Source organism: Pseudophryne corroboree, chromosome 8 (assembly GCF_028390025.1).
Source record: "Pseudophryne corroboree isolate aPseCor3 chromosome 8, aPseCor3.hap2, whole genome shotgun sequence".
NCBI classification, from domain to species: Eukaryota; Metazoa; Chordata; class Amphibia; order Anura; family Myobatrachidae; genus Pseudophryne; species Pseudophryne corroboree.
This window is the reverse complement of record NC_086451.1, coordinates 437,592,102-437,607,499: the sequence shown is the minus strand read 5'-3', so window position 1 is coordinate 437,607,499 and position 15,398 is coordinate 437,592,102. Positions and strand designations below refer to the sequence as shown.

The following is a 15,398-nucleotide window of genomic DNA, read 5'->3' as shown; positions in this document are numbered from 1 at the left end:
GCCTCTTCCCAGGAGCAGAAGCCCTCCCCCGCTTCTGCCAAGTCCTCAGCATGACGCTGGGGCTCTGCAAGCAGACTCTGGCACGGTGGGGGGCCGTCTCAAGAATTTCAGCGCGCAGTGGGCTCACTCGCAAGTGGACCCCTGGATCCTGCAGGTAGTATCACAGGGGTACAAATTGGAATTCGAGACGTCTCCCCCTCGCCGGTTCCTGAAGTCTGCTCTACCAACGTCTCCCTCCGACAGGGAGGCAGTATTGGAAGCTATTCACAAGCTGTATTCCCAGCAGGTGATAATCAAGGTACCCCTCCTACAACAGGGAAAGGGGTATTATTCCACGCTGTTTGTGGTACCGAAGCCGGACGGCTCGGTGAGACCAATTTTAAATCTAAAATCTTTGAACACTTACATAAAAAGGTTCAAATTCAAGATGGAGTCACTCAGAGCAGTGATAGCGAACCTGGAAGAAGGGGACTATATGGTATCTCTAGACATCAAGGATGCTTATCTCCATGTCCCAATCTACCCTTCTCACCAAGGGTACCTCAGGTTTGTGATACAAAACTGTCATTATCAGTTTCAGACGCTGCCGTTTGGATTGTCCACGGCACCACGGGTCTTTACCAAGGTAATGGCCGAAATGATGATTCTTCTTCGAAGAAAAGGCGTATTAATTATCCCTTACTTGGACGATCTCCTGATAAGGGCAAGGTCCAGGGAACAGTTAGAGGTCGGAGTAGCACTATCTCAGGTAGTGCTACGTCAGCACGGGTGGATTCTAAATATCCCAAAATCACAGCTGATTCCAACAACACGTCTACTGTTCCTAGGGATGATTCTGGACACAGTCCAGAAAAAGGTGTTTCTCCCGGAGGAGAAGGCCAGGGAGTTATCCGAGCTAGTCAGGAACCTCCTAAAACCAGGACAAGTGTCAGTGTATCAGTGCACGAGAGTCCTGGGAAAAATGGTGGCTTCTAACGAAGCGATTCCATTCGGAAGATTCCATGCAAGAACTTTTCAGTGGGATCTGCTGGACAAATGGTCCGGATCGCATCTTCAGATGCATCAGCGGATAACCCTGTCTCCAAGGACAAGGGTATCTCTCCTGTGGTGGTTACAGAAGGCTCATCTTCTAGAGGGCCGCAGATTCGGCATTCAGGATTGGATGCTGGTAACCACGGATGCCAGCCTGAGAGGCTGGGGAGCAGTCACACAGGGAAGAAATTTCCAGGGCTTGTGGTCAAGCATGAAAACGTCTCTTCACATAAATATCCTAGAGCTAAGGGCCATTTACAATGCCCTAAGTCAAGCAAGGCCTCTGCCTCAGGGTCAACCGGTATTGATCCAGTCGGACAACATCACGGCTGTCGCCCACGTAAACAGACAGGGCGGCACAAGAAGCAGGAGGGCAATGGCAGAAGCTGCAAGGATTCTCCGCTGGGCGGAAAATCATGTGATAGCACTGTCAGCAGTGTTCATTCCGGGAGTGGACAACTGGGAAGCAGACTTCCTCAGCAGACACGACCTCCACCCGGGGGAGTGGGGACTTCATCCAGAAGTCTTCCAAGTGATTGTAAACCGTTGGGAAAAACCAAAGGTGGACATGATGGCGTCCCGTCTCAACAAGAAACTGGACAGATATTGCGCCAGGTCAAGGGACCCTCAGGCAATAGCGGTGGACGCTCTGGTAACTCCGTGGGTGTTCCAGTCGGTATATGTGTTCCCTCCTCTTCCTCTCATACCAAAAGTACTGAGAATCATAAGAAGGAGAGGAGTAAGAACGATACTCGTGGCTCCGGATTGGCCAAGAAGAACTTGGTACCCGGAGCTGCAAGAGATGCTCACGGAGGACCCGTGGCCTCTACCTCTAAGGAAGGACTTGCTCCAGCAGGGACCTTGTCTGTTCCAAGACTTACCGCTGCTGCGTTTGACGGCATGGCGGTTGAACGCCGGATCCTGAAGGAAAAAGGCATTCCAGATGAAGTCATCCCTACCCTGATCAAGGCCAGGAAGGATGTAACTGCAAAACATTATCATCGCATTTGGCGAAAATATGGTGCGTGGTGTGAGGCCAAGAAGGCCCCTACGGAGGAATTTCAACTGGGTCGTTTCCTACATTTCCTGCAAGCAGGATTGTCTATGGGCCTAAAATTAGGATCCATTAAGGTTCAAATTTCGGCCCTGTCTATCTTCTTCCAGAAAGAACTTACTTCAGTGCCTGGAGTTCAGACGTTTGTCAAAGGGGTACTGCATATACAGCCTCCTTTTGTGCCTCCAGTGGCACCTTGGGATCTCAATGTAGTTTTAGGGTTCCTAAAATCACATTGGTTTGAACCACTTGCCACAGTGGATTTGAAATATCTCACATGGAAAGTGGTAATGCTGTTGGCCCTGGCTTCAGCCAGGCGCGTATCAGAATTGGCGGCTTTATCCTATAAAAGCCCTTACCTGATATTTCATTCGGATAGGGCGGAATTGAGGACTCGTCCTCAATTTCTCCCTAAGGTGGTTTCAGCGTTTCACATGAATCAACCTATTGTGGTACCTGTGGCTACTAGGGACTTGGAGGACTCAAAGTTGCTGGACGTAGTCAGGGCCCTGAAAATATGTTTCCAGGACGGCTGGAGTCAGAAAATCTGACTCGCTGTTTATACTGTATGCACCCAACAAGCTGGGTGCTCCTGCTTCTAAGCAGACGATTGCTCGTTGGATTTGTAGTACAATTCAACTTGCACATTCTGTGGCAGGCCTGCCACAGCCAAAATCTGAAAAAGCCCATTCCACAAGGAAGGTGGGCTCATCTTGGGCGGCTGCCCGAGGGGTCTCGGCTTTACAACTTTGCCGAGCAGCTACTTGGTCAGGGGCAAACACGTTTGCTAAATTCTACAAATTTGATACCCTGGCTGAGGAGGACCTGGAGTTCTCTCTTTCGGTGCTGCAGAGTCATCCGCACTCTCCCGCCCGTTTGGGAGCTTTGGTATAATCCCCATGGTCCTTACGGAGTTCCCAGCATCCACTAGGACGTCAGAGAAAATAAGAATTTACTTACCGATAATTCTATTTCTCATAGTCCGTAGTGGATGCTGGGCGCCCATCCCAAGTGCGGATTGTCTGCAATACTTGTATATAGTTATTGTTACAAACAAATCGGGTTGTTTATTGTTGGAAGCCATCTTTTCAGAGGCTCCTACGGTTATCATACTGTTAACTGGGTTCAGATCACGAGTTGTACGGTGTGATTGGTGTGGCTGGTATGAGTCTTACCCGGGATTCAAGATCCTTCCTTATTATGTACGCTCGTCCGGGCACAGTATCTTAACTGAGGCTTGGAGGAGGGTCATAGGGGGAGGAGCCAGTGCACACCAGCTAGTCTAAAGCTTTTACTTTTTGTGCCCAGTCTCCTGCGGAGCCGCTATTCCCCATGGTCCTTACGGAGTTCCCAGCATCCACTACGGACTATGAGAAATAGAATTATCGGTAAGTAAATTCTTATTTAATCTCCCCTCGTCATTAAGAGTGCAGCCATCCTACACCGAGGATCACTACAGCATACAGGTCCGCAGTAGGGAGCAGAGCAGCGAGGTTTCAGCAGCGATCTACTAAAACACATCTTAGAAATGGTTCACTCAGACAGAAGATATGTGGTCAGATCCTTAAAGGAAGCCGTATATTGCTGGAGAGCCGCCGTGCCGGTAAAACACAACAGGAGGAGAGCCACCAGATGGGGACGTCTGATAACGCTTTTGTGTCTGTCTCTCCAACAGGTGTCTGTCCTATGGACCATTTCTTATTACTCCTCCCCTCTCGCTTTCTTTTATTTGTACAGAAAAGGTAAGTTTCACAAATCGTCATGCTGTGAGTTGTAGTGTCAGCATCTACATAAGCTGCGCCACACGTCGGGCACCTACGTACAAGTACAGGCCTATCAGGAAACGGGGTAATGTGTGGAAAAATGAAATTCACTAAATGAGCCTAGCTGGTGGCTGCTGGCTTCAGCCTGTATGTAACAGGAGTGGGATCAGGAGTGGAGTCCTCTTTGCTGCGTCGGGAGGGCCATTTAATTCTTTCCACTTTATTTGTATTTTTTTGAGGGGGCAGTTCATAGAAATGCAATTTTTGCAGAAGGTTGCGGCTGAACCACTGATCCAAGCTAATTACCTGTGGCGGAACGTGGCACATTCTTGCATCCTGTTGAATTGCTTCCAGCACCTCCCTATTTTATCGGAGAGCTGAAGAGGTCATTCCTATTAAATCTTCAGTTAATATGCGAGCTGCTGTATCAGTAGCGACACTCACCTGTACCATATACTCTACCAGGAGGCTGCAACTCTGTCCCGATCTATACAGAGCTCTGGGGGTCATTCCGAGTTGATCGCTAGCTACTTTTAGCAGCCGCACAAACGCATAGTCGCCGCCCACGGGGGAGTGTATTTTTTCTTTGCAAGTGTGCAAACGCGTCTGCAGCCAACCGGGACGAAAAAGTTTTGTGCAATTTCTGAGTAGCTCTGGACTTGCTCAGCCGCTGCGATCACTTCAGTCTTTTTGGTCCCGGAATTGACGTCAGACACCCGCCCTGCAAACGCCTGGACACTCCTGCGTTTTTCCAAACACTCCCTGAAAACGGTCAGTTGCCACCCACAAACACCTTCTTCCTGTCAATCTTCTTGCGATCGGCTGTGCGAATGGATTCTTTGTTAAATCCATCGCCCAGCACGATCCGCTTTGTACCCGTACGACGCACGTGCGCATTGCGGTGCATGCGCAGTAGTAACCTGCTTGCTCGCTGCAGTTTTTTGCAGCGCAGGGATCAACTCTGAATGACCCCCCTCTGTGTGTTACAGGAGACAGGCTGTGTAACTGTTAGAGTCATGTACTACATATATGCTGGTGACCATGTCTCTGTGTTGCAGGGTATGTGAACATGGGTAGGCTGCTACCTCTGGGGCAGTATGGTATGACGCTGCTGTTCCTGCTGGCAGGGGTGGCATGTTTAAGAGGTGAGACCCTTTCCTGCAAAATCTGCTCATTGGTTCTGCTCCAGTAGATGATGGACGCACATTGTACAGATGTAGCCATGTTCCTCTCAATGTGATGCCGCATTCCGGTATACTGCGCAGTGTGCCCGGGTGGGAATAGTGGCAGCCGGACATGCCATGCAGCAAGCCGTGTTGCAGTAAGATGAGTATAGCTACATCTGTACACAGCTTAAATGATCATTATTGTATTATGGGCGACCAAAATAAGTGTCCTAATTATGTATTATTCTAATTATCACATCCCATAGCTTCTCATTTCTTATGTATTTTATTGTTAAATACTCTAGTTCCTAAACCATATATAAACTCTTTGGTATAAGTACAGATATTCCAGCCATATAAGGGTACATATGAGTGTTACAGTATTGGGAACGCGCCATCATATGAAAGCATTGCGCTGTATGGACCCCGATGCTGTGTTGCTCGGCTGAGCAGAATATACAGTCTGAGCTAAGTGCTAATTGTGCCATTACCTTGTACCCTCTCTAGGATTGGGGAGATGGAGCAATCCTCAGTACATCCAGTTTATAAGCATCTTGGAGAGAACCAAGATGGACAATAGTGTAGAGAACAAGGTAAGGAACCCGGGGCTGCGCGTCTGTGATAGTTACTCATAAGCTGGTGACTGACTGGAGCTTTGTACCAAATGATAAAATCTGCCATATGCCTTACAGCCAGAGCCCTGTCCTATATGTGTAGGAGGGGTCCTGGTCTTCACACGTGTTCTTCTTATCCACAGAAAAAACTTTCCAGTTACAATTTTGACTTTCGCAGTTGGCCGGTGGATTTCTATTGGAATGAAATGAGCAGGTAAGTGTTTAGTCTATGGCTTCACAAAGTTCTCTTGTATAATATAATCTGCCTGGATATACTCTGTGTGTGTCTCCTCGACCTCTGATAATTGTTTCATAGCCATGTACCTGCACCAGTCTGTTTAGGTGGAGACGTTCTCCAGTCCAGAAAAATACAGTGTAGAACCTAAACCACGGAGCCTGGAGTAGAAAGTGTCGCATCCCATTAGCGCTGACCTATAGGGATACCTTCCTTCATAGAACGGTCTGCTGTTCATGGCTGCTGGCACCAGAATACAGCAGTACCTGTCATCCTGCAAATGAATGAACATTACATCCGCTTTAAAATTGAGTGGAGCCAGTAGGAGCTGTGTAACACTGCAGCTCACAGAAAAAGGGGGTCCGTCCGTCCGTTCCCCTTCTACACCGTGTCAGCCAGTTACTGTGACAGTCTGTGAGTGACATTGGATGGTACACTGCAGTCTGGATACGGTGAGGACGCTAACTGTGTGTTACGGGAAGCAGTTACCTTACCGACTTGCAGGATCCCAGCGGTCTATATACTGACGCCAGGATCCCGAGGGAGAACGCAAAGCTGTCATCAGGATACCGACACCACTCAAGATGCCGGCATCACACTACCGACCGCCAGCTTCCTGAATGTTCTTACAGCAGGATGCACTGCCGTCCTGCCGCAGGGGGGTAGGGGGAGGTTAGGGTTAGGCTGCAGCGCAGGGAAGGTTAGGGTTAAGGACCTGGGAGAGTTGGGCATATAGAAGGGGAGGGTTAGGTTTAGGCACCCAACAGGGAGGGGTAGGGTAAGGGGAAGTTTAGGGAGCTTACTGGGGGGTTGTCAGGACTGTAATGGACGGGATGCCGCTGTCGGTATACTTACCGCCGGCAACCCGCCCCTCAGCAGAGCATACTAATCACTGTGTTACTACCATGTATTTCTCTGACGTCCTAAGTGGATGCTGGGGACTCCGTAAGGACCATGGGGGGATAGCGGCTCCGCAGGAGACAGGGCACAAAAGTAAAAGCTTTCGGATCAGGTGGTGTGCACTGGCTCCTCCCCCTATGACCCTCCTCCAAGCCTCAGTTAGGTTTTTGTGCCCGGCCGAGAAGGGTGCAATCTAGGTGGCTCTCCTAAAGAGCTGCATAGAGTAAAAGTTTTGTTAGGTTTTTTATTTTCAGTGAGTCCTGCTGGCAACAGGCTCACTGCAACGAGGGACTTAGGGGAGAAGAAGTGAACTCACCTGCGTGCAGGATGGATTGGCTTCTTAGGCTACTGGACACTAGCTCCAGAGGGACGATCACAGGTACAGCCTGGATGGGTCACCGGAGCCGCGCCGCCGACCCCCTTGCAGATGCTGAAGAGAGAAGAGGTCCAGAAATCGGCGGCTGAAGACTTCCCAGTCTTCTTAAGGTAGCGCACAGCACGGCAGCTGTGCGCCATTGCTCTCAGCACACTTCACACCAACGGTCACTGAGGGTGCAGGGCGCTGGGGGGGGCGCCCTGGGCAGCAATGAAAGTACCTATGCTGGCTAAAAATACATCACATATAGCCTCTGGGGCTATATGGATGTATTTAACCCCTGCCAGGTTGTCAGAAAAACGGGAGAAGAAGCCCGCCGAAAAGGGGGCGGGGCCTATTCTCCTCAGCACACAGCGCCATTTTCCTACACAGCTCCGCTGCTAGGAAGGCTCCCAGGCTCTCCCCTGCACTGCACTACAGAAACAGGGTTAAAACAGAGAGGGGGGGCATTTTGGTGGCGATATTATAATATATTAAGATGCTATAAGGGAAAACACTTATATAAGGTTGTCCCTGTATAATTATAGCGTTTTGGTGTGTGCTGGCAAACTCTCCCTCTGTCTCCCCAAAGGGCTAGTGGGGTCCTGTCCTCTATCAGAGCATTCCCTGTGTGTGTGCTGTGTGTCGGTACGTGTGTGTCGACATGTATGAGGACGAGGTTGGTGAGGAGGCGGAGCAATTGCCTGTAATGGTGATGTCACTCTCTAGGGAGTCGACACCGGAATGGATGGCTTATTTAGGGAACTATGTGATAATGTCAACACGCTGCAAGGTCGGTTGACGACATGAGACGGCCGGCAAACCAATTAGTACCTGTCCAGGCGTCTCAAACACCGTCAGGGGCTTTAAAACGCCCATTACCTCAGTCGGTCGACACAGACACGGACACTGACTCCAGTGTCGACGGTGAAGAAAACGTATTTTCCATTAGGGCCACACGTTACATGTTAAGGGCAATGAAGGAGGTGTTACATATTTCTGATACTACAAGTACCACAAAAAAGGGTATTATGTGGGGTGTGAAAAAACTACCTGTAGTTTTTCCTGAATCAGATAAATTAAATGAAGTGTGTGATGATGCGTGGGTTTTCCCCGATAGAAAATTATTGGCGTTATACCCTTTCCCGCCAGAAGTTAGGGCGCGTTGGGAAACACCCCCTAGGGTGGATAAGGCGCTCACACGCTTATCAAAACAAGTGGCGTTACCGTCTCCAGATACGGCCGCCCTCAAGGAGCCAGCTGATAGGAGGCTGGAAAATATCCTAAAAAGTATATACACACATACTGGTGTTATACTGCGACCAGCGATCGCCTCAGCCTGGATGTGCAGCACTGGGGTGGCTTGGTCGGATTCCCTGACTGAAAATATGGATACCCTTGACAGGGACAGTATTTTATTGACTATAGAGCATTTAAAGGATGCATTTCTATATATGCGAGATGCACAGAGGGATATTTGCACTCTGGCATCAAGAGTAAGTGCGATGTCCATGTCTGCCAGAAGATGTTTATGGACACGACAGTGGTCAGGTGATGCGGATTCCAAACGGCACATGGAAGTATTGCCGTATAAAGGGGAGGAGTTATTTGGGGTCGGTCCATCGGACCTGGTGGCCACGGCAACAGCTGGAAAATCCACCTTTTTTACCCCAAGTCACATCTCAGCAGAAAAAGACACCGTCTTTTCAGCCTCAGTCCTTTCGTCCCCATAAGGGCAAGCGGGCAAAAGGCCAGTCATATCTGCCCAGGGGTAGAGGAAAGGGAAGAAGACTGCAGCAGGCAGCCCCTTCCCAGGAACAGAAGCCCTCCACCGCTTCTGCCAAGTCCTCAGCATGACGCTGGGGCCGTACAAGCGGACTCAGGTGCGGTGGGGGGTCGTCTCAAGAGTTTCAGCGCGCAGTGGGCTCACTCGCAAGTGGACCCCTGGATCCTACAAGTAGTATCCCAGGGGTACAGATTGGAAATTCGAGACGTCTCCCCCTCGCAGGTTCCTGAAATCTGCTTTACCAACGTCTCCCTCCGACAGGGAGGCAGTATTGGAAACAATTCACAAGCTGTATTCCCAGCAGGTGATAATCAAAGTACCCCTCCTACAACAAGGAAAGGGGTATTATTCCACACTATTTGTGGTACTGAAGCCAGACGGCTCGGTGAGACCTATTCTAAATCTGAAATCTTTGAACACTTACATACAAAGGTTCAAATCAAGATGGAGTCACTCAGAGCAGTGATAGCGAACCAGGAAGAAGGGGACTATATGGTGTCCCTGGACATCAAGGATGCTTACCTCCCATGTCCCAATTTGCCCTTCTCACCAAGGGTACCTCAGGTTCGTGGTACAGAACTGTCATTATCAGTTTCAGACGCTGCCGTTTGGATTGTCCACGGCACCCCGGGTCTTTACCAAGGTAATGGCCGAAATGATCAAAGAAAAGGCGTCTTAATTATCCCTTACTTGGACGATCTCCTGATAAGGGCAAGGTCCAGAGAACAGTTGGAGGTCGGAGTAGCACTATCTTGATAAAGCTAAAAATTGATCGTATATACAACCCTTTATGAGGTCTAAGAACACTGTACGCTGTCTACTTAAGAAATACCGTAAGGGTACGCAAGTTGCGTAACGATCGCTCAGCCGTAGGCGAGACGCTCAAGCGTCACGTTCGCTCACGGCCCAGAGATCACAGACAAGCACTCTGTTGGCTATGACTAACGTAATGATTCGCTATGGCGTAGCGGACGCTCGAGACCACGAGGAGATCACCAGCGGCGCAGACGCTCACAACGCTATACCTTTATGTCTAAACCTTTTATTAATGAAATACACAGAATACCTTAATGTGAATACAGGGTGTAAGTGCAACCTTGTGTAACCTGACTAACTACAAAGCTGCTTGAGCGTCACCGACGCTCAAGTGAACACTTAAAACTATGAGAAAATACACAGATACTGGTTTAGGGTCCAAAGCCTATTATCTGTATTATAACTATTATACTTGCAAAAAGAATCACAGTACAAATGATACACTACAATATAACAGAGACTTCCTAACCAAATAACTATACAAGAAATACAATACAATGCTATGCCGGTCTAATACAATACAATACTAGTCAATGGGGGATACGAGAGAAGGAGAAGGGAGAGAGAGAGATATAAATATGAGAGAAATGGCTCACAGAAAGACAATGATTACGGAGAGAAACTTACGCACAAGGGTAAACGATCGCATGCGCCTGGACATCCAGCACCCGATTTTCAGCAATGAGAACCGTTGAAGAGTGAGTGCTGGATGTGGTCGGCCTGCCTATTTATGCCCCACACACAATGCAATCTTACAGTCCCTACAATCCTATTGTCCATTGGACGTCGGAATTCGGCCCTGCATCATAACAAAAGGTCATAGGTTGATTCATACAGGTGGGCTGTGACGATTTCAAACAGCTCAGGTGGGTGGGGAACTAGGTTTCCCGCCGCATACCTGAGTATGAGTAAATAGTAGAAATGGACATAAACTTCTTATGTCCATAACTATTCGCACGAGCGATTAATACGCTCCAGACCAACACCGGAATATTGCTATTTAAATACTCTTCCGATGGGTACCAAACACTACTGCATGACTCCTGTTAGACCCTTCCTACGATACAAAGAGGGATTCCTCAGAACAGGGACATTCTATATTAACCAAACTTTCAGAATCTATCAAAGGGACCATGATCTACAAACTACATTATTACTGAAAATATGTAACGAATGAGTCGCACGCTACGATTACATAAACTCTACCGTAAATACGCATACCGTGCGCCCGCGGGTGCACGCTATTGCGGGTATGCGCCTTCACGGGAGAGCGTACGCATGCGCAGCGCAGACCAGTGTGCGGTGCAAATATGGCAACGTGTATAGAGATATTTTTCTGACTTTGACAATCTCAAGTAGTTCTACGACAGCACGGGTGGATTCTAAATATTCCAAAATCGCAGCTGATTCCGACGACACGTCTGCTGTTCCTAGGGATGATTCTGGACACAGTCCAGAAAAAGGTGTTTCTCACGGAGGAGAAAGCCAGGGAGTTATCCGAGCTAGTTAGGAACCTCCTAGAACCAGGCCAAGTGTCAGTGCATCAATGCACAAGAGTCCTGGGAAAAATGGTGGCTTCTTACGAAGCGATTCCATTCGGCAGATTTCACGCAAGAATTTTTCAGTGGGATCTGCTGGACGAATGGTCCGGATCGCATCTTCAGATGCATCAGCGGATAATCCTGTCTCCAAGGACAAGGGTGTCTCTTCTGTGGTGGCTGCAGAGTGCTCATCTACTAGAGGGCAGCAGATTCGGCATTCAGGACTGGGTCCTGGTGACCACGGATGCCAGCCTGAGAGGCTGGGGAGCAGTCACACAGGGAAGAAATTTCCAAGGAGTGTGGTCAAGTCTGGAGACTTCTCTCCACATAAATATACTGGAGCTAAGGGCAATTTACAATGCTCTGAGCCTAGGAAGACCTCTGCTTCAAAGTCAACCGGTGCTGATCCAGTCGGACAACATCACGGCAGTCGCCCACGTAAACAGACAGGGCGGCACAAGAAGCAGGAGGGCAATGGCAGCAAGGATTCTTCGCTGGGCGAAAAATCATGTGATAACAATGTCAGCGGTGTTCATTCCGGGAGTGGACAACTGGGAAGCAGACTTCCTCAGCAGGCACGACCTCCACCTGGGAGAGTGGGGACTTCATCTGGAAGTCTTCCACATGATTGTGAACCGTTGGGAAAGACCAAAGGTGGACATGATAGCGTCCCGTCTGAAAAAAAAAAAAAAACTGGACAGGTATTGCGCCAGGTCAAGAGACCCTCAGGCAATAGCTGGGACGCTCTGGTAACACCGTGGGTGTACCAGTCGGTGTATGTGTTCCCTCCTCTGCCTCTCATACCCAAGGTACTGAGAATTATAAGACGGAGAGGAGTAAGAACTATACTCGTGGCTCCGGATTGACCAAGAAGGACTTGGTACCCGGAACTTCAAGAGATACTAAGAAGGGACTTGCTTCAGCAAGGATCATGTCTGTTCCAAGACTTACCGCGGCTGCGTTTGACGGCATGGCGGTTGAACGCCGGATCCTAAGGGAAAAAGGCATTCCGGAAGAGGTCATCCCTACCCTGGTCAGAGCCAGGAAGGAGGTGACCGCACAACATTATCACCGCATTTGGCGAAAATATGTTGCATGGTGTGAGGCCAGGAAGGCCCCCACGGAGGAATTTCAACTCGGTCGATTCCTGCATTTCCTGCAAACAGGAGTGTCTATGGGCCTCAAATTTGGGTCCATTAAGGTTCAAATTTCGGCCCTGTCGATTTTCTTCCAGAAAGAATTGGCTTCAGTTCCTGAAGTCCAGAAGTTTGTCAAGGGAGTACTGCATATACAACCCCTTTTGTGCCTCCAGTGGCACTGTGGGATCTCAACGTAGTTCTGGGATTCCTCAAATCACATTGGTTTAAACCGCTCAAATCTGTGGATTTGAAATATCTCACATGGAAAGTGACCATGCTGTTGGCCCTGGCCTCGGCCAGGCGAGTGTCAGAATTGGCGGCTTTGTCTCACAAAAGCCCATATCTGATTGTCCATTCGGACAGGGCAGAGCTGCGGACTCGTCCCCAGTTTCTCCCTAAGGTGGTGTCAGCGTTTCACCTGAACCAGCTTATTGTGGTACCTGCGGCTACTAAGGACTTGGAGGATTCCAAGTTGCTAGATGTTGTCAGGGCCCTGAAAATATATATTTCCAGGACGGCTGGAGTCAGGAAAACTGACTTGCTGTTATCCTGTATGCACTCAACAAACTGGGTGCTCTTGCTTCTAAGCAGACGATTGCTAGTTGGATGTGTAGTACAATTCAGCTTGCACATTCTGTGGCAGGCCTGCCACAGCCAAAATATGTAAATGCCCATTCCACAAGGAAGGTGGGCTCATCTTGGGCGGCTGCCCGAGGGGTCTCGGCTTTACAACTTTGCCGAGCTGCTACTTGGTCAGGGGCAAACACGTTTGCAAAATTTTAAAAATTTGATACCCTGGCTGAGGAGGACCTGGAGTTCTCTCATTCGGTGCTGCAGAGTCATCCGCACTCTCCCGCCCGTTTGGGAGCTTTGGTATAATCCCCATGGTCCTTACGGAGTCCCCAGCATCCACTTAGGACGTCAGAGAAAATAAGAATTTACTTACCGATAATTCTATTTCTCGTAGTCCGTAGTGGATGCTGGGCGCCCATCCCAAGTGCGGATTGTCTGCAATACTTGTACATAGTTATTGTTACAAAATCGGGTTATTATTGTTGTGAGCCATCTTGTCAGAGGCTCCGCTGTTATCATGCTGTTAACTGGGTTCAGATCACAGGTTGTACAGTGTGATTGGTGTGGCTGGTATGAGTCTTACCCGGGATTCAAAATCCTTCCTTATTGTGTACGCTCGTTCGGGCACAGTATCCTAACTGAGGCTTGGAGGAGGGTCATAGGGGGAGGAGCCAGTGCACACCACCTGATCCTAAAGCTTTTACTTTTGTGCCCTGTCTCCTGCGGAGCCGCTATCCCCCCATGGTCCTTACGGAGTCCCCAGCATCCACTACGGACTACGAGAAATAGAATTATCGGTAAGTAAATTCTTATTTTTTCCGTCACCTCTGACCTTTTCTCGGCGCACTCTTCTAATGTAAACTGTGTGAGCTCGGAGAATTGTGTCTGGGCTCTGGGCATTATGCCTTAGCGAGCGCTGCATTAGCCATTCGTTTTCTACCCCCCACAGTAAAGAATACCAGACACTGGGGCCCTCCGGAGGTGTTCCTTTGCTGAAGCCTGAGCCACGGACGCGAGGAGCAGCTGACGGATTTCTGCAGAAGATACAGAAGTTACCGTGTCAGATAACCAGGTAACGCGCACGGCAGGATGTCTGTATCATAACTGTACATTATTTGCTAGAATGAGCCAGGCCGTCTGTCTCCGCTGGGCGAGTGCTGCCGCCCTTCAGGTGCCCTCAGGAATTGGTTGCATTTTGTTCCCCACCAATAAGTCCCTGCCACAGTTGTTCAATCACAATGACGCCTTCATCTGTTATTGAGTCATTTAAATGTTCAGCAGTGCCCCCCTATTGGTCTGTCCTAAACGTTTAGCCCATCTGGAGCAGGGAACACCATCTCATATCCTAATGACGCCACTGGCTGTATGATAATGTCACTTATTAATACCAGCATTTACAGACCAGTCTCTCTTCCCTGTTGCAGTTACGTTGTGGCTCACTCGTTCGGGAGGCGGATGTTGTATCCTGGCTCTGTGTATCTCTTACAGAAGGCAATAATGCCCATGTTATTGCAGGGACAGGCTCGCCTTGTGGAAGAGGTTAGCATGTCGCATTCTCCCCCCCTCCCCTTCCCCGGGCTCTCCTGTGCTAGCCCTGTGACACCACTGCTGCCTCTCCTGGCTGACCCTGTTCTCTCTCCCTCTCTCCTCCGCCAGTATAATGGGAAACGAGCCAAGCTGCTGTCCTGTGACGGGAATGAAATTGACACCATATTTGTAGATCGCAGAAGTTCCAGTGACGATAAAGGGTCCAAGCTGGTAAGTGCAGTATCTGATGAATAATTCACGCCTGCTCTGTACGACCTTCTACCTTTTTCAAGGGAAATACAAACGGCAAACTTTATATGTTACTCCCAGTGTGAATTGGCAGCCTGCGTTCTCATTAACGCGTTATCGGCTCTGGAAACGGCTATACCCCTCTGTGCTGGTGGTTATGGGCACCACTAAATACTTTTGTTTTGTTTTCGGCGCTTTGATGGTCTGGCCAGGGTCCTTATAAGCAGCGCAACTGCCCTGCACTCTTGCCCCCTGGAATCCCAGTAGTGCGCCTAGGTGGGCGGAGAGACTGGAATCTCACCAGGGGTGTCCTATGTACTTGCGTCCGGGCTTGGCCTCCATTAACCCTTAATTGGCATGGTCGGATCACTTGAGACCGTGTCACCCCACTGTGTCCCCCAGTTTTTGGCAAGGAGATCCATTCTGCAGATGTACATAATATATTTACATTTGTAAAGAAAAAAAAATATATATATTTTTTTTAAACTAATTTTTTTTATTTCTTTTTTTATACAATATAGTTTAAAAGGGGTTTTCTTTTTTTGGTTTAATACAATAATGTGAACTGTTTTGAATTGAAAAATCTCCACTTAAGTGGTTTCAAAAACATTAGTACTGAATGATAGGACATGGGTGCGCTGTCTTTAT

General features: G+C 48.9%; 1 protein-coding gene across 1 annotated transcript in view; it reads left to right on the top strand.

Annotated features, from left to right (window-relative positions):
• ABHD16A (abhydrolase domain containing 16A, phospholipase) overlaps window positions 1-15,398 on the top strand; it is a 50,775-nt gene that overhangs the window by 14,175 nt on the left and 21,202 nt on the right. Inside the window, exons 3-9 of the mRNA XM_063938074.1 lie at window positions 3,762-3,828; window positions 4,908-4,994; window positions 5,523-5,608; window positions 5,773-5,843; window positions 13,924-14,046; window positions 14,399-14,513; window positions 14,631-14,732. Coding sequence (XP_063794144.1) covers window positions 3,762-3,828; window positions 4,908-4,994; window positions 5,523-5,608; window positions 5,773-5,843; window positions 13,924-14,046; window positions 14,399-14,513; window positions 14,631-14,732 — 651 coding nt within the window. The remainder of the gene's footprint in view (window positions 1-3,761; window positions 3,829-4,907; window positions 4,995-5,522; window positions 5,609-5,772; window positions 5,844-13,923; window positions 14,047-14,398; window positions 14,514-14,630; window positions 14,733-15,398) is intronic.